Source organism: Epinephelus lanceolatus, chromosome 19 (assembly GCF_041903045.1).
Source record: "Epinephelus lanceolatus isolate andai-2023 chromosome 19, ASM4190304v1, whole genome shotgun sequence".
Classification (NCBI taxonomy): domain Eukaryota; kingdom Metazoa; phylum Chordata; class Actinopteri; order Perciformes; family Serranidae; genus Epinephelus; species Epinephelus lanceolatus.
Genome location: NC_135752.1, coordinates 28158777 through 28183126, shown reverse-complemented (window position 1 = coordinate 28183126; position 24350 = coordinate 28158777). Strand labels below are relative to the sequence as shown.

Below are 24350 nucleotides of genomic sequence, written 5' to 3'. Positions count from 1 at the left end.
CAGCTCTCTGTGATGCACTGTTATTATCAGGCCTTAAATACCCTGAAGAGTGTGTCTGCGCGTGTGTGTGTGTTTCTTTATAATTACACTGAGGAAAGGGCGGGACCATGTTTTACATTACAAGCATCTGGACGGCAGAATTGGGCAGAAAATGATACATCACACAAGGACTTACTTTCACATTTACTATCTGAATATAAATATGTAACAAATACAGTCCCTAGAATAAGCTACTGTCTGTCACTGTCACTTTTATTGACAGATATGACTGTACAGTGCAGTAACTGAAAATATATAAAGAGTCAAATTCAGTCCAACTGTACTTTCTCTGTGTTGTATTTTCCTCCTGACTGGATAACAGGTGAAATAGCACAGAAAAAAATGATAAGAGAAGTCTGACAGGCTGGTGGTGATTCTCAGAGAAAAATACTAGACAGTAAGTGTGAAGTATGGTGAATAATCAGGTGGTTTTTCTTCAGCTCATCCGCTGCCCTCATTATACAGAGATGGTGTCAGACTTTGAGAAACAGGAAGAGGCCTTTTCCTCTCTCAGTCTTCACTTGCTCAGAGCTGCTGGAAACCGCAGTCTTACATCATGCAGAATAACCACAACAGCAGAGAGGTGGCTTACATGCTGCAGACATTTAACATATTTTACTAAGACACTTACTCCTTAAATGAGTTGCTTTTACAAGACTGAGAATAAATCATTTAAACGGACAAACTGATATATTAAATAATAATCACATGATCTCAATGTGCTGCTGTGGTCAGACATACAGCCTGCCCCAGTTCTCTGTGTGTGTGACACCTGCTTCACAGTAGCAGACAAAAGCAGAGCTGTGTTTTAAAATATATATATATATATATATATATATATATATATATATATATATATATATATATATATATATATATATATATATATATATATACACATTTGAAACACTCAACAGCAATGTTTCTTTCCAGAAATCATGACCCAGTTACTTTAGATAACCCACAGACCTTGTTGTGAGCAGTTTCATATAGGAACCACTTTCTTTCTACCGAACTACACCTGCCAACTGTATCACTGCACAGAAGGAAGCATGCATCTACTGTTAGCGCTCATAGCACCATTAAGCAAGCTAATGTAATAGCTCAGCAGAGTGGGACGCCATACATTTCGTGCTCTCAGTTCAAGATCACTAGCAGGTATAATGTTTATTGTGTTCACCTTCTTAATTAAGCATGTAAGCATGCTAACATTTGCTAATTAGCATCAGCAGGGGCTGATGTCATTAGTTTTGTAGGTGTTAAGTCATAAATCAAGTTATTCATCCATTCACTTTCAACCACTTACCTGAAACGGGGTTGCTGGGGCAACAGGCTGAGCAAACTACCCCAGACGTCTCTCTCCCCAGCAATGCTTTCCAGCTCCTCCTGGGGGACCCCGAGGCGTTCCCAGGCCAGACAAGATATGTAATCCCTCCAGTGTGTTCTGGGTCTGCCCCGGGGCCCCCTATGTTTGCCCACCCTGGCAGTGCACCTGCATACAAAAATGGAGCGCACCTCACCCCCCCCTTATGCTGCATGAAAAGGCATTGGTCAAATTGAACGGACATTCACCCAATCACAGACTGCTGTCCGCGACCGGCCGCCGGCCTGCGAAATTTGAAGTCAGTCGGGGGTTTTGTCACTCACCGATGGCTGACATTGAACAACATTGACACACAACAGAGAGAAGAAGGAGGCAGAGATGCCAAAAAGGAAGAGGCAGCAGCAGAAAATTGACTTCTTTTTCAAGTCAAGTTGTCATGTAAGTGAATGCAGAGGAAACCGGCTCTCCGCCACCCCCTCAAATCAACATCATCTCTCTGTCGGCGGAGACCCTGCTCTCCCCCGCAGCCCGCACCACACCACACAAAGGAACTTAATGGTGAAAACTGTGATCAGAAGCTTACTTTTTTGGCGATCTACGGTGGGCTCAGGACAATCTTTTCGAGAAAGTTTTCAATCCAGCCGTTAAGTGCAGAGGGTTTTTTTTCTCTCCCAAGAACCTCGTTGCCTAGGCTACAGTAAATCCACCGTGATAACTCCGTGATACTAATTAAATATTACATTTTGTGATTAAAAACGTGTAAATTATGATACCGGACCTCCATTGTGAGGCTTGACCTTTTTTATAAACAGTCTATGAGCTTGACGTAAACAATGACGACTTCTGATCAGTCTCTCGACCAATCAGATGCTACAATTTCTTCTTCTTTTGTTTTTTGACGGTAGCATCCAATCAGGAGCAGCCAAAGATCAACTTGAGGCAAGATAGTTTTCTGCCAGAATTGAAAAGAAAGGAATAGCCTAATAATCCTCCATGATAAAATAAAGATAAATTGATAACTGTTGATATGTGTGTTTTTTAAAAATAAAATTCTGTGAAATTCAATTCCCGGTTAATTTTTAAAAATTTTTTCTTTTGTTTTTGTAGTCATTTAACTTTTAATCCATTCATGTGACATCATTAAATGATGTCACATGAATGAATATGTATGCTGAAAATTTCAGCATACATATTCTGATTTTCCAGGTTGTCCTGAAAAAGAAAGATATTCATTACTTGACTGTACTTTATGTGTGGATGTCTTGTCTCAGTTCTCAGGTAGCCTACAATGATATGGTTTGGTATATGTTCATATTAAAAATTGATAACAGATTAAATTTGTTTTAATAAATATGCATGTTCATGATGAATGACTCTCAGTTCATAATGACCGACTCTATGTTGGAAGAACCTCTGAATACTGTCTGGGAGCATTAATTTTGGAGAGGGAAACAGCCAAAGGCAGGCAGGATGTGGTGCTCATGTGCCACCCCTGGAACACCCCCACATTTAAAATCACTGCTCCACCCCTGGTCCCACAAGTTATTATTGTTCATCCCTGTGGCACCGGACATGTGTACCAAATTTCATGGTAATCCATATGATAACAGTGAAGATATTTCAGACTGGATGTGGTGGAAACACAGACTGACACTGCTGTCAAATCCCAAACTTTAAAATATTTGTGACACATTTATAAATTTAAAGAAGGGATTTTTGAAACATATTTGAATATATTTATCATTCATACTGGTAACCTGTTTGTGTCACTGTGCATATTGGTTTGCACCTATTTTTACCTTACTGTCAGCTATAGTTCTTATATTGTGCACCTCACTATTATCTAGTTTTATATGTGGTTTATACTGCGTTTGATATTTTCTGTTTTATTTTTATTTTGCTACTGTATTCCTTGTATATTGCACTCTTTGTATCTGCGCTCCTCTAACTTTGTATTGCAACTGCTGCACAGCAATTTGCCTCAGGGTAAATATAGTTCTATCTATGTTATCTTATCTTATCTCACCTCATAAAATGTTGCACAAACAGAAGTGTATCTGTTGCAATTGAAAACCTAAGCCATGAGGGCGGCAGTTGTAAAGGGCAATAAATCTTGGTCTGAAACACAGTACATTTGCCCACACATAGAGACAAGGTCTACTAACAGAACGGAAACCATTAGTGCTTCATCTACTTGGAAAAAACGGTTGCAGGTTTCACTTTCTGCCTCACAGACACTGAGGCTTCACAGCACTTTCTTCTAATTTTTACATGTTTTAATTTTAGGATTACTTCCTGTTGTAGAGTCTGAAAACACTTGAGTGTATACAACATTTATAACCTGTTTGATAAACTCCAACCTGCATGTGGTAACACTGAAAAAGAAAATAAGAGCGGGAGATTTTAAAACACCTGCATGAATCTTGGTTGCGGTTTTCCAACATGAAGTGTTAACTTCTTTTAGCGAGCAAACCACTGTAATCTCACTTCTGTCCAGCTATTCAAAAATCAACCAAATATCAGTGGTGATGCTGTGGCAACTGAAGAGGGAAAACTGCAAAATACTCAGGGGAATTTTTTTTTATGAAGTGAAACTTTGCTGGTGTTCTTTTTATTTGATGTGTTCACTGCATTATCCAAGAGCAGTGCAGAGCTGTTTGACGTGCCGTAAATATCTAGAAATCACCTACAAAAGCTTCATGAACAGTGTTCCTCTTTTGTAAAACCCTGTTCCTGTATTTGAGACTTCATTTTCTTGCCACATCAATAATGATGCTCTTGTGAGGATGTGAGGACATAGGAAATAATATTTTTGTACCATTTTGCCAAAAAGATGTATAGGGGCACATAACCAAATTAAATAGTCATCTATAGTGTTACTAGTGCTTTGTGACCACATTGTATATGCAATATATGGTGAGTATGAGTAGAGAGGTCTAGTAGAAGTCAAGTAGTTAAATGCATCCTGTAATGCAAGCTTGGGGAGCATAGGTCATTCAAGAACTTTCTCCAGCTGGTTCAGTATTGGGCAATCTTCTCTGCTTCCTTAGGATGTTCATGAGTCCGTGAGTTCTGCCTCAACAGACCTTCTCCAGGTGTTCTTTGGTCTTCCCGGCTTTCTTTTCCCCCGTGGGTTCCAGGATAAAGACTGTCTGGTCGTGTTGGAGGGAGGGTTCCTCAAGGTGTGCCCAGTCCAGCCCCATTTCCTGCATTTGACTTGTGCTTCAAGTGGTTCGTGTTGTGTGGCTTGACAGAGCTCTTCGTTTGTTACTGTATTTGGCAGGTATATTCCCAGGATGTGTCTTAAGCATCTGTTTAGAAAGGCTTGCAGTTTGTTGGTGGTGACTTTTGTGGCTCTCCATGTTTCTGCCCCATAAAACAAGACGGACTTGACGTTTGAATTGAAAATGCAGAGTTTGTTTTTCGTGGAGACGCACTTTGAGTTTCAAATTGGTCTTGATTTAAGAAAGGATGATCTTGCTTTTCCTATTCTTGTTTGGATGTCTTTGTCACTGCCTTGGTCTTTCTCAACAATCTACTCCATCAGTCCACCAGCAAAGCACCTGCTCCCAGGTCGTCCATCCTCAGTAGCACAGCAGCTGGGTTGTTCAACTGCGATGTTCCTGCAGCTTTCCTACAATGTCTGTCTGTTTGCAGGAATCAGTTGGTTTTTCATGAGATCAAATTAGGCTGTATGTGACCCATGGACCAAAATGAGTTTGACCCCCCTGCTGTAATGGGTAAGTTCAAAATGAGTATTGCCCCTCATGCCAGACATGTTACATTAAGATCCAGAAACTGGCATTTTAGGCACTAAGGTCCTCTTTTCGTTCTGATGTTAGCAGTGTGAGCTGTAGTTACTGCAGGATGCACATGTTTGATTTCACCAGTAGATGTCACTAATCACCAGGGTTTGTCACATACAAGCTGCAACAACGGAGCAGACTGTAACACAAGTGGGATCAAGTCATTGTTTTGCAAGACATGAGTCTCAAGTCCTTGCACTCAAGTTGCAATACAATTCAAGTTCAAAGTCAAGACTGACAAGTCCAAAGTCAAGTGCCGAGTCCTTAACGTTGGGTTTCAACAAGTCATAATACTCTTTTTAACAAATATAATACCATTTTAATAATGGAGTTATAATATATTGAATTAACAGATCATGAATGCTTTTAAAAATGTGTTTATTGTTAAAACAGAGAAAAGTGTGACTGAATTTATTTAATAAAATGTATAGTGCTGACATTGCAGTTCCATAACCACAACAGAATGAATTTTGAATGTTTCTGTCCTGTCTTGTTGTATTCAACTTGTGTCATATTAGAAAAATGTCTATACATTTATCTCACCAAATTGGTATTGGAGAAGGTATCAAGTAATTTTAAATCAAAAGGCTTAAGTCCAAGTGAAGTCACGAGGTTGGTGTGAAAGTCCAAGTTGAGGTGTGAAGTCTTTTTATTCTGTTGAGTCCAAAATCACCAAATCTCTGACTTGAACGTGACTCGAAACCAAGTCACGCGACTCTCTGCAGCCCAGCGTAAATACAGCACAATCCAAAAAGAAACCCCTGTAATGCTTTTGACCCTCCAACATTTCAAGGCTTAAGCACTATTCGGACGGGATTAGTTTTACATGGGCATGTGGGGTAATGTCACTTTACCACAGGACGTCGGTAATATTAATGGCCAATTCGCACGGGATAAGAAATATCAGTAAAACTACCACAAGTGGGAGGGATAAATCCATTCACGCACTGCCGTCCCCTCCTGTCGTCATGTGCGTGTGACGTTGCTTCCTGTGCGTACCATACTCGAACACACTTGAATCGTGTTCGTCGTAGGCCCACAGTACCTGAGGTTTCACACGGACTTGTCCGACTGTGAAGTGCAAAACTGAGTGCTTCTTCAAGAGCCTCCATGCTTGAAAATCTGCGAAAAACCACTTGTAAACAGGATATGACGAAATATCTACACACACACACACACACACACATATTTACTGCTGGTCTATTCACACGGGATTAGTATTACCTGAGGTAATTTTCCGGAACCCTTTTACAGAAGGTAAAAGTCGCGGTAATCTTTACTGACATCGTGCGGTAATGATTACTGACATGGCACATTCGGACAGAACTAAAATCTCTGGTAATTATTACTTTACCCCACGTACCTATGTAAAACTAATCCCGTCCAAATAGGGCTTAACTCTCACACCCTTCTTGTGTTCCTAGATGAGATGTATAACAGTAATCAACAGCTGATGCACTGAGACCAAAATTTCATCCATCACAATAAAGTTCATGACAATGTTGGGACTGATGCCATCTCATGTACACCATGGAATGGCACCGGTATGGTTGCCATCTTAAGGGAGAGGATGTTACATGTCATTCTGTGTGCTGTTAGTGCTTTGTGTGTGTGTGTGTGTGTGTGTGTGTGTGTGTGTGTGTGTGTGTGTGTGTGAGTGAGTCTGATCTGTTTGTGTTCTACGTGCAGCTGCACTGATTGACTTGCTGATGACAAATGACTGATTGAGGGCACCTGTGTGAAGGTGTGGGCTGGGTCTATATGAGTGGCTCCTCATGCTGCCCACACTCTTCCAGACTCCCTGATATAAGACCCAATTCTCTTGTTTGTTCTCTTGTTTGCTCTTTTTTTGACTTTTTTTTTTTGCATTTTACTCAGTGTGGTGTCCCTCTTAACATTGTAGCTTTTGAGCCAGTCAGAACTGTATGTGTGACCTCTACTCTACTTCTAGCATTATAAGGACCCATTACAGTTTTAGACCTTCAAAGTGAGGATATTTTGGAAAGTGGGGACATTTTATTACGTCCTCAGTACAAAGACTTAATCACTAACTGATTAAAATAAAGCTATCGTGTTTCTGGCTTTTGTTTTAAGATTTTAAGTATTTAAAGCTTGAAAAAAAATTAGGCCTAGTTGTAGGCCACTAAACTTGATTTGATGTGTGTGGTGCTTCTCTTGCATTAAATAATTCTAGTTGCTTATGTCTCTTTCAGGTATTTTTATTTTGATTAATACATGTGTGAACACCCAAAAGTAGGTTAAACTCTGAATTCAGACAATTAACCTTCTCAAGTAAAAATAGATGCATAAAAATATAGTAGTGGCCTAATTATTATTACTGTGGTTAAAACTGCTTTAATTCAAAATTTAAATTCATGTAACAATGAATAAAAAAAAGGAGAGATGTGACACAATTTGGCAATAGTGGCCAGTAGGAGTCATGCTGGCTCTTTACAGAAGAGATGACTCTTTACAAAGATCTGAAACATGTCTCAATGTCTAATGTGGGTGACAAAAAGAACTCTCAAATCTGAATTAAAAATGATCCATGTATTGAAGAGTTTAACATTTTCACCAGTGCACTGAGCCTTTGTCTCTGCTGATTCTGTATTAATTCATATGATCTTGTGCTCTGTTCAGTAAAGCCATTCTCTTGTTTGGGCTATTGAAAGGTGTTGTAAAATATAAAATGTAACGACAAGTAGAAACAAACATCATTAAATCACACACACACACACATTCAGACCACTAATTACACTTAATGAAATCATTCCATTGAGCCACTTTTCACTTGCACTTCCCTCAGTTTTGGTTTTTATCTGCAGGTCCTGACAGCAGAGTCTCTTCATTCCAAAACAGAGGAATTTGGGGTTTCTTAACTCCCCCAGGGAGGTTGTCTTTTCGGTTTGGTTGGTTTGTTTACATTAGCAGGATTATGAAAAAACTACTGGCCTAATTTTCATGAAAGGTGTTGCAAGGGTGTAGCGTGGGCCGAGACAGAACCCATTACATTTTTAAGCGGACTCAAATCCAGTGGCGAATACACACATTATTTTTCACTTTTGTTCACATTGTGAGACAGGGCATTTGGTTTTGGTTCATGTCCCCACTGAGTGCCTCTCTTAATTTGTTTTGGGAAAATTAGGCTTTCGCAAATGTGCATCCATCCGTCTATCCATTTTTATCTGCTTATTCAGGGCCGGGTTGCAGGGACAGCAGGCCAAGCGCAGCAACCCAGATATCCGTACCAGTTGAGCACCGCTGGAGCACGTACCAGTATCAGTTGGACACCTCTAGAACACGTACCAGTATCAGTTGGACACCTCTAGAGGAGTTACCAGTATCAGTTGGACACCTCTGGAACAGGTACCAGTGTCAGTTGGACACCTCTAGAACACCTACCAGTATCAGTTAAATACATCCAGACCAAGTACCAGTATCAGTTGAACACCTCCTAAGAAACCATCAACTGACCCCTTTTAACGCAAAGGATCAGTGGTTCTACTCTGAGCCTGTGCTCCTCACCCTATCTTTAAGGCTGAGCTTAGACCCCCTTCAGCGGAAACTAATTTCGGCCATTTCTGTGACCTCACTCTTTCAGTCATTACCCATATCTCATAACCATAGGTAAGAGTTGGGACGTAGATGGACCAGTACATCGAAAGCTGTGCCTTCTTGCTCAGCTCCCTCTTCACCATAATGGCAGGGCACAGTGCCCACAGCCCTGCCTACGCAGCACCAAACCGGAAATCCATCTCACGCTCCGTTCTACCCTCACTCGTGAACCCCCAGCTACTTGAACTCCTTCACTTGAGGCAGTAATTCTCTCCCAGCCCAAATGTTCGGTTCTCCCTTAATCTCAGTTTGAAGGTTTCTCAGTCTCTTTCCTCCTCTGAGACAACAGATATTTGTAATTCTATTAGGTAAATGGATGATGACATTAATTGTAATAAAATTCGAACTGTTCTATCTTGTATCAATGTCACATCTATTACAAATTGAACATTATCTCTCCAGCGTGTTTTACTCATTGGTAGAGTTGTGCTACGAGATGGAAAAAAACAGAGATATGATGCAAGCATTTGCAGAGAGAAAGCTGCCCTAGATGACGTCAAAAGATGACGCTGACTTTTATTTTGACATGTTCAAAAAGGGGTGCTGCAAGTCAAGGGGAGGGACCATTGAAAATATCAATAATAGCTTTTTTAATAACTGAAATATATGGTTCAACCCTTCTCTCCACCCCAATTATTCCCTTTACATTTGATGTTTCTCTACATAGGGATCAGTGTGTCATGAAAGAATAAGATACGGTTCAAGTTTTGTCATTTAAACCAGAATAACTTTCTTGTCATGATGACATGAGTGCTGTAACCTCTTTCAGGAAATGTTGTCAAGCTGTCTGCAAGCGAGATGCTTACTGGAAATGCTCTGTAGTCAACAATCAGCCACAGCCTCCTTATATTTACTTTACATACTTTAATGAAGAGCGCAAGATGTCTTAAAATAATAGGCTCTATTCATGAAAACAAACAGAGGAAGTAGTCTGACATTAAACTATCACAGGGGAACGTTGGCAGAGGAAGAGACTTTGACTGTCAACTCCTACGACCTTGGTTCAACTCTCAAATCATCAAGGTTTCTATTGTGATGAGCTTGTTCTTTTATTGTTTAACCATTAACAAAAGTTTAACTTTCCTATGTCAGTTGTCCGACTCCCACAGTATAGTTTACTTACAAACTTAATTGAGCACTTCCTGTGTATGACGATACCCAACAAGACTGTGTTTGGATGATGGTAATAATTGACCCAAGTTGGATTTTCCCCTACATGGCTCTGGATGAAGTGTAATCAATGTGGTTGAAACTATTTCCAAAGCTGCGTCTGACTCAGAGCAAAATTACCAAACTGCTATAAAGACTTTTTCATGTGTTTCAGTAGGAAGTGGGTTCATGTCTCATAATGTTGGAGACATGCAATGTGTTGTGATAATGGAAACATTTTGGTGTGTGTGTCTGTGTTTTGCCACCAGTTTAGGAAGTTACGGTAGATATCATGTGTTCAGATGAAAATGTTTTTCATGTCTTGTACTGTTCAACTGATGTCACACAACAGGAGGCTTTTTCATGATATGATGTGTTGATTTGCGCATGATTGTGTTATGGGCTAAACGTCTTGTCAGCATATTACCATGCTCACAGTGACAATATGAACTAGTGCTGGGTATAATCCAGGACCAAGTAGTATTGAAACTTCTCCAGTCAAACAATATCTGCATTTGATGGTCCCTGCTCCGGGGGTCTGATCACAGGCAATCACAACTCTACACTGGATCTGCAAACTTTCTATTGCTGCCATCTCCAGTGGACGGTTAATGAACATCTGCCCAGTTAGCACGAGCTATCACTGCAGTAGCAATTAACATCCAACACTAAGCCCATAAACGATAGTATTGCTAGTACTGGTACCTGTATTAGGGCTGCCCTGACTAAGAAATTTCTTAGTTGACCAATAGTCATCATTAAGGGCCATTAGTCAACTAGTCACAATGGTTTGAGTTGAAGGTGTGAGAAAGAATAGCATCCGTAACATTGTTAACACTGTGCTACATTACAGAGAAATACAAAACCGTACTAATGAACCTTCATTAATATAGGCCTATATTTTATCTACAAGTGCACGTCACACACTGAGCGAGCCGCCTGTTAATGACGCTGTCGGCAAAGCAGTAATGATTGCGCTAAGTGGCTAATGGGCATGTAGCTACTTCCATGTTTCAGATGATACGTCATGTTTGTAGTCGACCAATGAAGATGAGTTCACATATCACCTTGGGTTCGTCCTTCACCTTCTCAAAATGATCCCACACTTTGGATTTCCTGCCCGACATGTTATTAACTAGCCTGTGGAATAACCGCAGGTACCAGCCCTGGAAATTAACATGACTCCTGTCTGACTGCTGAGCGTGGCCACTTCCTGTGTCTGTCCTTTCAAATTAAATTCCCACATTTATTTTGACAAGCTGCTTTCTGGTCGACGAACATTTGGTCAATCATTAGGGAGCAGCCCTAAATGGTATCATTGTTTTTAAAATCCAGCCCTAATATTAAGGTATGATATGATGATGTCTAGCAGGTATAACATTTGAGATGGTCACCATTTTAGTTAAGCATATTAGCTAACATTTGCTAATTAGCATTGAACACAAAATACAGCTGAGGCTGATGGGTGTGTCATTAGTTTTACAGGTATTTGGTTATACACCAAAGTATTTGACAAATTGAAATTCTGACTTGATGGCGCTAAAGTTAAGAGCTCAACAAAGTTACAACAGCTCATCCTGAGGGGAACATCACCTTGTTGTTTATACCACTTTTCATTGTAATCCAACAGTTTACCTTATGAATAGTTTACCCCCAAACCCCAAATGTTAACCCCTATGGTGGTAAAGGAACCAGAAGGGGCAGAGCTGGCTCTTCTTTCTCCTGAAACTCTGGTTATTTAAAGTGTGTAGTGACGTGATGCATATGTTTTACTAATAGGTGATGGCAAGTGCACTCTTGTAGACCGCAATATGAAATGCAGGCTATACTCGGGAATGGCAGCCACCCTCTCTATAACGTCATGGGAAGGACAGAGAAGCAGCTACAGTGATCGGCTCATTTCCTTGTGTTGCAGGACTGAACGCTTCAGGAGATCCTTCGTCCCTACAGCCATTAGACCATAACACCTCAGTCAGTCGCAGTGACTCATGATCCCCCCCCACATCCAGCCAGTTAGTTAATAAAGAGGCACTATTTTTTTTTTCTTTTTTTTTTTAAAGATTTTTTTGTGGGGGGGGCTTTTTGCCTTTAATGGACAGGACAGAGTGAAATAGGGTGAGAGAGAGAGTGGGGGTTGAGATGCAGCAAATGGTTGCAAGCCGGAGTTGAGCCTGCAACCGCTGCAGCGGGGCATCGCCTCTGTATATGGGGCGCCGGCACTTTCCACTACGCTACCCATGCCCCGGGACTCAGGGACTTTTTACTTTATTTATTTCTATTGGCACCATATTTATTGTTGTTGTGATTTTTAAGTGATTTTATGTGCTTATGTGTTCTTTATGTGATTGTACGTGAGTTACTGGATACCAGAATTTCAGGACAACCAGATAGACAGGAAAGGTGGGAGACAGCGAGGGGATGACATTTAGTACAAGGACACGCGTGGGAATTTAACATAGGCCACTGTAAATGACTCAGCCAATAAGGGGCATGCACTCTACTAGGTGAGCTACAGGTGGCCCCTATATTACATAATTAAGTCACATTACACTACATTTGACCGTTACCCTCTCACTGTTTTTCTGTGTGTTATTATTATTTAGCTTTCTCAATTTTCATTTCTATATTATGTTGTGCAAAGCAATCGGGAAGCCATGTATTATTTCCATATTCAGAATAAACAGTACAAACAAAAACAAACAAAACCCTGTAACAAACTTACTCATTTTAACCTAAAACATTTTTTTTCTAAACATAACGAAGTAGTTGTGTTGCCTAAACCTAATCACGACCTTCCACAAAGTTAAGCACGTGTTACATGTTTTATGAGATGCTGAGGGGTATGTTGAAGCATTTGTGTTCGTGGTAATGAATATGAGTTGACAGTACAGATGGTCAGAGGCATAGAAACACCACAAAAAGGAGAAGTTATAGCACTTCTTACATCACTGGTTAAAGAGAAAATGCAAGAATGTCTTTACTTTGCACTGCATGAGTGCAAAGTAAAGTAAAGTTGTGCTGATCAGTGTCCCTAAACATCGAATCCGAAACCTTTTCGTGATTCATCTTACTCATGATACATCCTGAGGTGTGTTTGCAGGGAGAAGGGAGACGACGACAGGAGGGGAAAGTTTCAGAGCGATGAAGTAACACAGTGGTGTCACACACGCACATGTCTGATAAAAGTGTGGCTCTGCTCTGATTTTACTGTAACATTCCACTGACTGCTCAATGCTCACAGACTCAGTCAGTGTGTTGGATCATTTTTTCCTTTATCTTGTTTAAACTCCTGTTTCCATTTGTCATTTCTCAGCTGCCTACTGTCATCATATCACATTGTTGTTCAGTCGTTGACGCAAATTTTCATCAAGGAGTGCCAAACCCATCTAGACAAGAACACTGATATCAGACAGCTCTGCAAAAATCCATATAATATCCATACCTAACGTTATAAAGTTTTTTCCCTCTACAATATGTGGACATATGGTACAAATTTGTTAAAGATTGTGGTTACACTTTTAAAACAAATGCAAACATAAGGCTATTACATTAAATAAGATGTGCTATATGTACGTCTATATAAAAAGTACACGTCTTCCTGCATTGGCACTGAAATTTGGGATTGGACATGAATCCTGAGTAGCTGAAATATACATTATGGACATAAGTAACTCTTTTGTAAAAATTCATGTTGCTAAAAAAACATTGTTGTACCTAAATTGTAGCAGTATTTGTCTACATGCAGTAAACTCTCAGAGCAAATCCTCCTCTCCTCTCTTTTACATATATGCAGATGACACACTCATGATCATCATCATCAGGTAGGAATACTTTATTGCGTTGTACTTCAGTTGCTGTGTTAATTTTGACAAGAATTTTAAATTTAGTTAGTCTTAGGTCCCCAGAGCCAGTCCACGACGCCAGAGATCAGCATGTGTCTGCAGCCTGTCTGCTGCCTGGCACACAATGCACCAGTCCCTGATTTCTGTCCCTGCCGGTGGTGGGCCCACAGGGCAACAGCTCCATTTTGTTTCTTGGATTGAGCCCGACCAGGCCCCATGGCCTAAGGCCCGGCCACCAGATGCTTGCTGGTGAGCTTCCCCCCAGGTCTGGCTTCAGGGGACGCCACGGTGTCCCCATACCAGGCGAGGTGCTCAAGGTCCGAAAAGAATCGCTTTTAGTCTGGTCCCTCCCCTGGGACCACTTTGCCTTGAGAGACCCTATCAGGGGCTATTAGCCTCAGGTTCACAGGGCCACGCAAACCCCTCCACCACAATAAGGTGTTGATTCTCAGAGGAGACCTGGACACCTCCCGCCGGACGTGTTTCAGGCACGTCCCACTGGTAGGAGGCCCCAAGCAGACCCATAACACACTAGAGGGATTACATATCTCATCTGGCCTGGGAACGCCTCGGGGTCCCCCAGGAGGAGCTGGAAAGCATTGCTGGGGAGAGGGACGTCTGGAGTGCTTTGCTCAGCCTGCTTTTGTTTTGTTTTTTTGTTTGTTGAGATTTATTCAGTGGAGCTTTCGTAATTGTATTTTCATAGTCAGTGTTTAGTCATAATATCCTCAGGCAGTTTTATGACACTGTATTGGATTTTGTTGAAGGATATTTCTCCTGGCTGTAGAAACTTCAGTAAGAAGTAAGCATACCTTGAATTATGTCATCTAAGCTGAGTGTTACTAACCGTCCATTGTTTTCATATCATATAAAAATTAATGCATAAAGGTATTTTAATGCTACGACTTTATATCACTGAGGTCTTCTGCTAAATTTGGCATCATGTTTCACTCAGAACTCCCTAAATCAGCAGTTATAAAAATGTGTAAACTGCATCATTAAGGCAGACAGCTTACCAAAGAAAATGCATGACTCATGAGACACAATTACTTACTTTCCACTGATTCATGATGCATTTAGGTGATCTGTAAGTGTGTGGTAAACTTCCTCCCCTGCCCCTCCCCTCCATTCCAGCTCCCTGCAACCCAGCCTTGCCCAAACTTCCCCTCAGGTTCCCACACAGCCCAGCCCAGCTCAGCCTCTCTGTCCACAGAGTATATATGAGCAGCAGCCAGTCCTGCATGGAGGTCAGACATCTTTCTGCACTGAGACAGAGAGTGATCACAGCCGCACAGAATCCTATTGATTATATTCAGGATTTAAGAGAAACAAGAAGGAACGAGAGAGCAGATTTGGTGCTACAGAAAACTGGTAGGATTTTTATCCTATTTTATTTTATTTCATTTTACATGTTTGCTTAATTTTTTTATCTTGTATGTGGTGTTGTTGTCCTGTGGGTTTAAGATTTATTTATTTGTTTATTTATTTATTTGTTTAGATAGAGGTTTTAGATTCTAAAGTGTAAATCTGATTCTTATGCCCAGCTTCTGACCGTGCCTGTTTCTATTGTTTTTAAGTTGATGTGTTTTTGTTTGTGGCTTCCCTCCTTCGCAGACAAGAACCAATCAGAGATGGAGCTTCTGACAACCGCCCTCGTCATCGTTATTCTGTCTACAACAGCCTCCGCTAATCCAGTAAGCTAACCACTCTTCCCTCATCCTCTCCACCTCACTGCTCTTCCTCTTTTTTTCTAAATAAAAATTCTTATTTTAGATATTCTGTTTTAATTCCTTTGAATGTATTGTGTGGTGTAGTCAGTTCCCTGCTAATACTGAATTTCCTCTTTTTGGCAACTGCTCCAGTGTTGTAGCTCTTCTGATGACAAACCTACTTTACTCTTTTGTTTTTAATGATCACAAGACCTTGACTCTCGTGCCACCTGGGTGATATGATTTTTTTGTCCCATTATTCATAAGGCTCAGAATGTGGCTGCATTATTAGTATCTGTATGTTTCAACCAGTGGTGGAAGAAGTACTCAGATTCTTTACTTATGTAAAAGTAGGAATAGGCCTACCACTATATAAAAATACTCCGTTACAAGTTTTTAATATTACCTCAGTGAGAGAAAATTAAGTATTATCACTAACATGCACTTGCAGTATCAAAAGTAAAAGTACTCATTATGCAGAATGGCTCATTTCAAAATGTTACTATTATAGAATATTGCATTATTTTGTTTTTATCCTCAATGAACAAGAGCCTTTTAATGTTGTACTTTGTCAGTGTGGAGCCAACTTAAGATGTTTTGCGTACTACTAGATATATTTGAAGTATAGTACTAAATTATATCATAAGCATATAAACTTTTGTGTTTTGTTTTGTTTAATGTAAAAAGTAACTTAGTGTAAAATAACTGTAGTGCAATACTTACTGATGAAAAGAAGTGGAGCAGAAGACATAGCAGAGAATGGAAATACTCAAGTAAAGTACAACTATGTCAAAATTGTATTTAAGCACAGTACTTTAGTAGATGTACTTAGTTACATTCTTCCTCTGATTACAAACAACTCATTCCCGTCATGGGATGGAACACTGTAATCTCTAGGAGGGCACCATGTGTCATACCTGTCATGTATTCCCTTCCACTGTTCTCCCATTTAAATAGTTTCCTGTAAATCCTCCTTTTTTAAATCTGCTCGTAAACAAATACAATGTGCTCTGAGAGAGATGCTGGCTTCTTCACAAAACCTACTGTAGCTTACTTAAATCTGAACCAATTTTCATGATTTTGGTTGCTCTTAATGTGAAAAATTAAACTAAGTGCTGGTTATTTATTGGAATTAAATTCAGTTACTGAGGGCAGATCTAGCTCTATGCCAAAATATTAACCTTCTCAAATATCACAACTCTCTCTGGGACATACATACATTTTGAGACTAAGATTTTCACTTTTACGTCACTCAAGACACAATAATTGTGTTCTTTTTGCCATCTCTTTTTTTTTTGAAAAACCATCTGCTTTACTAAAGGGAAATGCAGCAAACACATCAATCAAGTCTTTGTCTTCCTTCATGCAGCTCTTTGACAGGCTGTTAAACACTACAGGAAACAGTAATGTCACAGCTAAAATAAGAAATCAACAACAACAACAACAACAACAACAACAACAACAACAACAACAACAACAACAACAACAACAAATGTTTAAGTTAAATTATTCCTTTGCCATGATAGCAGCCTTTAACTAACCATGTTCCAAAAGTGCAATATCTATGGGAGTTTGTATTATCATTAATTCCAACAGCCACACAGGAAGTTAACAAGGTGAGAGACGAATGGGGTTAGGCACAGATATTTTTATTTGCTGAAGGCAGCCTTTGAAAAAGGGTAAAACAAAAACATCACTATTCATAGACGACAATGCCTGCACACTGTAATATGGTTCAGTTGACTATCTCCTGCACTGGCACTGAACATAAATGATGTTGTTGAATCTTACAACGTAAATCTAATATCTTTCATCTGACGTTCTCCACAGACTGGTTCACGTCGGCATCATGATGCAGACATTGCTGACCATGATTTGAAACAGGGATGGCTGGATGGGAACAACAGGTGGTCTTGGTCTTCTGAATCTACTGAATCTACTGAATCTTCGAGCTACGAAGACTCGTCTGCAGAGTCGGATCAGTCAGAGTCATCAGAATCCAGCGAATCTTCAGAAAGTGAATCTTCGGAGGAATCCTCTGAGGAAGTTCTGATCACTGATCAGACCACTACAGTCGTGACCACCACTGGCATGACCACCACGGACATGACTACCACAGACATGACCACCACAGACATGACCACCACGGACATGACCACCACAGACATGACCACCACGGACATGACCACCACGGACATGACCACCACAGACATGACCACCACGGACATGACAACTACCGATATGGAAGACGGGAGTACGCCCACTCCTGAGCCAGACACAATGACCACAGATGAGCCAACTGTGACAAAAACAACGCCCCCGCCTGCCACACCGACCACACCACCCTGTGATGTGACTCAGTGTATTACCCTGGATATTCCAACAGAAGCTCCCATCACAGAAAACAGAGGAGACAACTAAACAACTGTACTTCCTTTAAACAACTGTAAACAACAACTCACCATAGTCTTATAAAAAAAAAAAAGTGTCATTTTAAGGGCACATTTTTAAGTCTAGTTGTGAGAGGTAAACCTCAGTGGTCTTAACATGAGTATAGATGGGCTCAGTCATTCCCTTGGTATGTGTTTAATTTTTTTCCCATCCCAATCAGGCCCTAAATTTACTTAGTCCTATGTTACCTTAGCCTTATGTTTCCTCAGCATCCAAGCCGGCCCTTAGGATAGGGTTAGGGTTAGGGGTTAGGGTTGCCCATGTTAAAATCTGTCCATAACTTTTTGAAAAGTCATGCTCACAATATCAATGACACAGACAATAAACAAATAGACAAAACAAGGGCAAAAACATTACCTCATTGCCGGAGGGGCTGATCTGATGGAGCATATGGCTAAGGAAACATAGACACGCTCACGTACAGATACTCACAGATATAAAACGGTCATCTAACTATCTAACAGTATCACTACAACCCAATCACCAGAAAAAAATGCTGCCGTTGTATGTTTCTGCAGACCATGTGTATATCATATTTGTGCGTGATTATGTAGCGGATACATTGAAACTTTAACATTTCAAAACACTGTGCGTGGATTTAGGCACAAAAAACACTTGGTTATGGTTAGGCACAATTCTTACTGGAAAAGCAGTGATATCTCTGCAAAAAACAATCTGTTTTCTTGCCACTACCCCCACTGGAAAAAAGATGACAGGTCGCTTCTAAACACCCACGTTTGGTGTCTACACAGCAGCTGGGAAAACAGCAATGCCTCATTTAATTACAGCCATTTCAGTTGTTTGTTGGTCTCAACCTGACTGGACCTATGTGCTACCAAAGAAAAAGTTCCTATGAAAACAGGTGGAGAGACAAATATCTCAAAGCCTGGCACAAAAAAAACAAAGCTCTCTTCCAGGGTAACTGAGAAGAGTGATAATGAAAAGTGGGGGAAGTGGCTCTTTACCATTAACTGGTTGTGTTGATTGTTGGTCTCCAGCAGTGGTCTGGAGCCTGGGTGGCATCTCACCTTGGTGACTCACCATCCACCTCCAGATGACAAAGTCAGCTCATATACTACTGTGTGTCACATTAGAAACGTTAATAATATACTTTTGAAACTGCAGATGTAACATATTCTTTGCAGAATCGTACAATGCCAACATTTTCTCCTGGTGACTGGGCTGATCACCAGCTGCCTTAAGATGCAAGTCCTGCAATGACCACTAGATAAATTCTATATTATCTATTGTTGTGAATACATTGTCTTTTTTTCTTTACCGATATAACATGTTGACCTGCAGTGTTTTAAACAGATTAATGGCTTACTCATGTTTACCTTTAAGTATTATTAGGAAAGTACAGGAAGAACAGTTAGGTGGATTTCTTTCAGTGTGCCAAAAATATCCAGTCTCAGTGTTTCTGCATAGATCTGCTCTTGAAGCATTGTTGAAAGTATTTTTATTGTTCAGTATTTCCTTGTGTGGCACCTGCAGCACAAGGTTGTTACAAGTACAAGTACATAATCTGTATATTGCACTGGAACTTCACCAAAAAACGTCCCCCTCTGCATGAAGCATCCAGAGTATGTATCCCACAGCAGTGTGTTTATAGACTGTGGAGGGTGTGTCCTGTTTATCTTATTCACATTGTAAAGACAAGAGCTAACAAGACGAACTGAGTTATTGCCACAGTGGGTTGCTTTAATTATGGGCTGTGAATTCGTCTTTTCCCAAATTAAATATGGCCCAGAGGGCTGAGGACAAAACCTTAATGCTGTCGGTTTGTTTGTTTTAACATGTGGTGTTCTTCATTTTTCTGAACTGGATCTAATGTGTGTGATTGTTTGTGTTGTATATAAAGTACTGAGTTTTCTTCTTAAGGAAAATAAAGGATCTAAACCACCATGAAACTGTCATATTTGGTGATAAGTAGTATATCATTAGGTGAGAATGAAGTTCAAACAAGGAATGATCAGGGTGTGAAGTGTCCATTATAATGCTCTGGGCTTTTCTGAAACAACAGGAAATGTGCAATTCTTCCAGAGAGAGGAGAGGGCAGCAGACGATCTTCTGTGCCATGTTTATGATCCTCTGGAGCGTTTTTCTCTGGAGCCACTGTGCACATATACAGTATGTAAGGATGTTCTCAATAGATCATCGATAAAAGGACGGGGAGCAGTCATTGGTGTAGAGGGTGTAGAGCAAGAGGCTCAGCACACAGCCCTGTGGGGAGCCAGTGCTGAGCCTGAGGGCCGTAGATGTATGATGACCCATTCTGACCCTCTGGCTGCGACTGGACAGGAAGCTGCTTATCCACATGCAGGTGGAATGTGGAAGTCCCAGGTACCCCAGTTTGTCGACCAGTTTGTGGGGGAAGATGGTGTTAAATGCAGAGCTGTAGTCCACAAAGAGCAGCCACGCAAACGGCATAGATCAATGAAAACAAGGACAAACAGATTCAGAAACAGCTTCTACTCAACTGCAATAACCATACTTAACAAAGCAAGAATGCAATAACAGGTTTTTAGTGCAATAAGGGACTGTGGTCCCTGCTCCTGTGGTCTCAACCCAGTGGTTCAGAGAATGAGGACTGGAGGATGTTGTTTGAAAGGTGTTTCTACTGCACAGTATTCAGGTGAAGTTTAGTTTATTTTTAGTGTTTATAGATTGTAGTATTTATAAGGTAATTTTACTGTCCTCAAGTGGTACCCAGCCAGGCATGTTATTTTGGTTTTATGTGTTTATGTCTAGGGATAGCGTCTGTGTTTCCTGCCGCTGCTCCAATACTTTGAAGGCAAATGGAATTTTTGTGGTGCTCACAGCATTGAAAAATTAGATTTTCCCCAGAAACAATGCCCCATTACTATGGATAATCTGCAGACCTCACTGTTTTTATTCAACCAACATTATACCAAAGAAAAAGTCCCTCTGAAAACAGGTGGAGAGACAAATCAAAGCCTGGGAACATAAAGCCAAACCTCTCAGCCTGGGTAAGTAAGAACCTGTGGTAATGAAATGTGGGTAAGGTCACAGCTGAACTTCCTCTGTACCTCATAGGAGTGAGTGGGTATATCATGCACTGCTCTGTAAAAGGCACCACTCAACATTTAAACCAAGCAGGGCTGACCAGAAGTACTTGGAAGTACTAAAAGTATTTAAATGAGTTGGCACCATCTAGTGGGGAAAACAATGTATTACAGTCTGTCAACCTTGGGATTTCAGGTTTCTGGCTGTGTGGACCTGTCAAGCCCTTTGACAATGCCCCTGTGTACAAAACCAAGTCCCAAGAAACACTCTTTCCAGTTTGTTGCGAAGGGACTTCACCAGCCTGCAAAGACCTCAACCCCATCCATCAAATTTGGGCTAAACTGGAACACTGATTCCAGGCGTCATCATCCACCAACATCAGTGTTGGACCTCTTTATTCCTCAATGGCTCTGCAGCCAGATTCCAAAATCTTGTGGAAACCCTGACCCCAGACAAATGGAGGCTGTTATAGCAGCACATTAGTGGTCATGGTTTTGTAATGCCATGTTCAACAACTATATTGGAGTCTAAAGAAGTAACAGGTTTATGAATTTCTCATGGCGTGCATAATTAGCAAGAGAAAATACAGCAAACCTACTTGAATACAAAAGGAAGAATGGGGTTGCCGCATTCAAAGCAAAGAAACATCCACAGAAGTCATCTAATTTATGCCAGACTATTGTGTTAATTACACTCTTTGACCTGGTGGAACATGGACAGACCTCTGACATTTGGTCAGTGACCATGGTTCAGTTTTACAAACCCGAGTACTTCAAATTAGAAATCTCGTATCCCTGAGGGCAGCGCTACACAACTGCGGTAGGTCCATTAAAATCCTAAATGTTGTTTTTCTTTTCTCTTTCTTGATGGTTTGGACTCTGAACACACACTGTTCCACTCAAAAGAGTCTTTAACGACTTGATTTATTATCGCTTCTTCATGTCTCAAATCCCATTGCAGAATTACGCAGCTCTCACAATGACTCATGGGTAAATATAGTCATCACAATTAGCCTATTATCCTGTTGTTATTACTTTAAAGCTAAGTTGTCAGTTGCCCTCCCTGATGAAGTGGCATGATGCCGAGGTGAGGAGGGCAAGAGGGCTTGACACTAAGCTTTTGTAAGACTAGAACATCATTTAATAACCCAAAACACTTTTTTATAAGAAGAGCTACAAAGCTGTTAAAGTCTTGAACCAACAAGAGAGGGTAAAACCAAACCAAGCTATGTAACTACACTTAAAGGAACAGTGTGTACGATTTAGGGAGATTTAGTGGCGTCTAGCAGTAAGGATTGCAAACTGCAATCAGCTGAAACTTCCCCTGATTAGATTGATGATTCAATGTGTGTTACTTATTTCTGATCCAGACATACAGGAGGTTTTAACCGTGAGCCGAATTATCCACAGAGGTTACCTCCTCTCTTCTCACCTCCGAACCCAATGATTTAAACTGGTAAAACACCAAGTAAAGCAGTTTCACAATACAAATCAGTTTTTTTCTGAAGCTGTTGCTGCATGTCAGATATTGACCATTAGCCTAGCACCTCCTAATATGTGCTCACCGTTTTTGTCTGATAACTTAAGATTCAGATGTTCAGGAGGTTTTTAAAGGAAGAAGAATTATCAATCAAGGTCTCTTCCTCTCCAAAACAAATTAATCAGGTGATTTAAACTGGTAAAAAACACTAAAAAAAAGCATTTTTACGTTAAAAGATCAGTGTTTTTCGATGCTGCTCATTGCAGAGGGGTTTTACAGTGGCCAACACAGAAACACAAATGGCCCAATCTACAAGGTGATTAAACACTAAGAAAACATTCTTATTATTGCCAATATATGCCTCCAAATCCTGGATGCTAACGCTAGCTAACATTAGCCATTACGTCTTTTCAGCTAGTGGGTATTACAAGATAGCTACGCTGCCTGAAAAAAATAAATTTGGAAGTAAGCAGTTTTCCTCAAGCTGATTCTCTAAGGTATCTGTGACCATTAAGTTACTCTGATGGAGGAACTGATGAAGCAGCTGTTTTTCATCACAGATGCAGCAGGGGAGTTCTTCACCTGCACAAGCAAACCAAGACACGAAAGCTAGCACCACTCCTTTTGAACCATGTGTAGTTGCGCCTGTATATAGACATCACTGTCAGTTTATTAAGATATACCTCTTCAGACCCTTAGATTGGTGGTTGAAAAAGCAATCTTAGCACACATTTACTCGTCTCGTCTTTCCACCTGAGGGGCTTCACTGCTGCACTTTGGGGGCACAGACGATATGGAGCCTGTAATCAGTCTGAACTCTGTGTTTATGTGTCTATACAGCGTTTGACAGGGGAGACCATTAGCAGATGAGAAGATGAAGCCTAGACAAAAATGAATTTTGGGAGAAATCACTCAAATTGCCAGTTGTTCTGAACATTTCTGCATATAGATCACGCTAGCAGGTCTGTACTATAACTTTGACACATACAGGACATTTTACCCGAAATATAAGCACTTAACTTAACATTGCTTTTAATTTGAAAATTACAGTTATACACTGATCAGACAGACTGTTCTCATGCAATTATGTTCTCATGTGTTTTCCTGCGAAAAGTCATGCACCAAAATTTGTACATATCCCATGTAATCAAGAGCCAGTAATTGTGTTGTAGTTGTGTATAACCCACATATTTCTGAAGGGCTATCGTGTGACCAATGCGCCATCTCCCCTTCAAGTGAATTTTAAGTGATTTTAAGGTATGTCATCACTGTTTCTTTTCCTAAACCTAACCACATTAACTTTACTTGCCTAAACTTAACCACGGTAAATCAAGATTAGGTACGTAACCTCATTCATGGGGTGCATATAAGAGTATATCACACAAACCGTTGTGTGTGCATTTTCATAGGATATCCTAAAGCCTGTTATATGAGGATATGTTGGATTGGATTATTATTTGGTCTAATTTTGTCCCCGCAATTTCATTGCAAAAAACTATAGCCCTAAACATTGCAACATGCATCGCAATTTTTTAGAAAATTTAGGTCGCAACAATCCCAAAAAAAAGCCCACAAAATCCTGGAAGGAATGGCATAAAAATCACTACTGTATTTTGTGCTACCAATTTGTAAGACACACCAAATTATTAACATTTTTACCCCCAGTGCTGCATGTGCATGCCATGCAGGAATAGATAAACAATTTGGGAAATAAGCATATTTGCTTTCTTGCACAGATCAAGATGAGGAGATTGATCAGTCTCATGTCTGTGTGTAAAGTATGGACCTGGGATCTCATTTACAAATATTGCGTATGCACAAAACAAAGCCTGAAAGTGGCGAATGGCATTTCCCACACAAGCAGACTTGATGGGAGAAACTTTGACCAGTGCCCATAAAAATGGAGATA

General features: G+C 40.4%; 1 protein-coding gene across 1 annotated transcript; it reads left to right on the top strand.

The window, feature by feature from the left end:
* The first annotated feature begins 14986 nt into the window (after positions 1 to 14986).
* scpp8 (secretory calcium-binding phosphoprotein 8) lies at positions 14987 to 19853 on the top strand. The gene is made up of 3 exons (XM_078162065.1): positions 14987 to 15146; positions 15390 to 15469; positions 17315 to 19853. Exons 1-3 carry the CDS (start codon positions 14996 to 14998, stop codon positions 17903 to 17905), a joined length of 822 nt encoding a protein of 273 aa, XP_078018191.1. The 5' UTR covers positions 14987 to 14995; the 3' UTR covers positions 17906 to 19853.
* The last annotated feature ends 4497 nt before the right edge of the window (positions 19854 to 24350 follow it).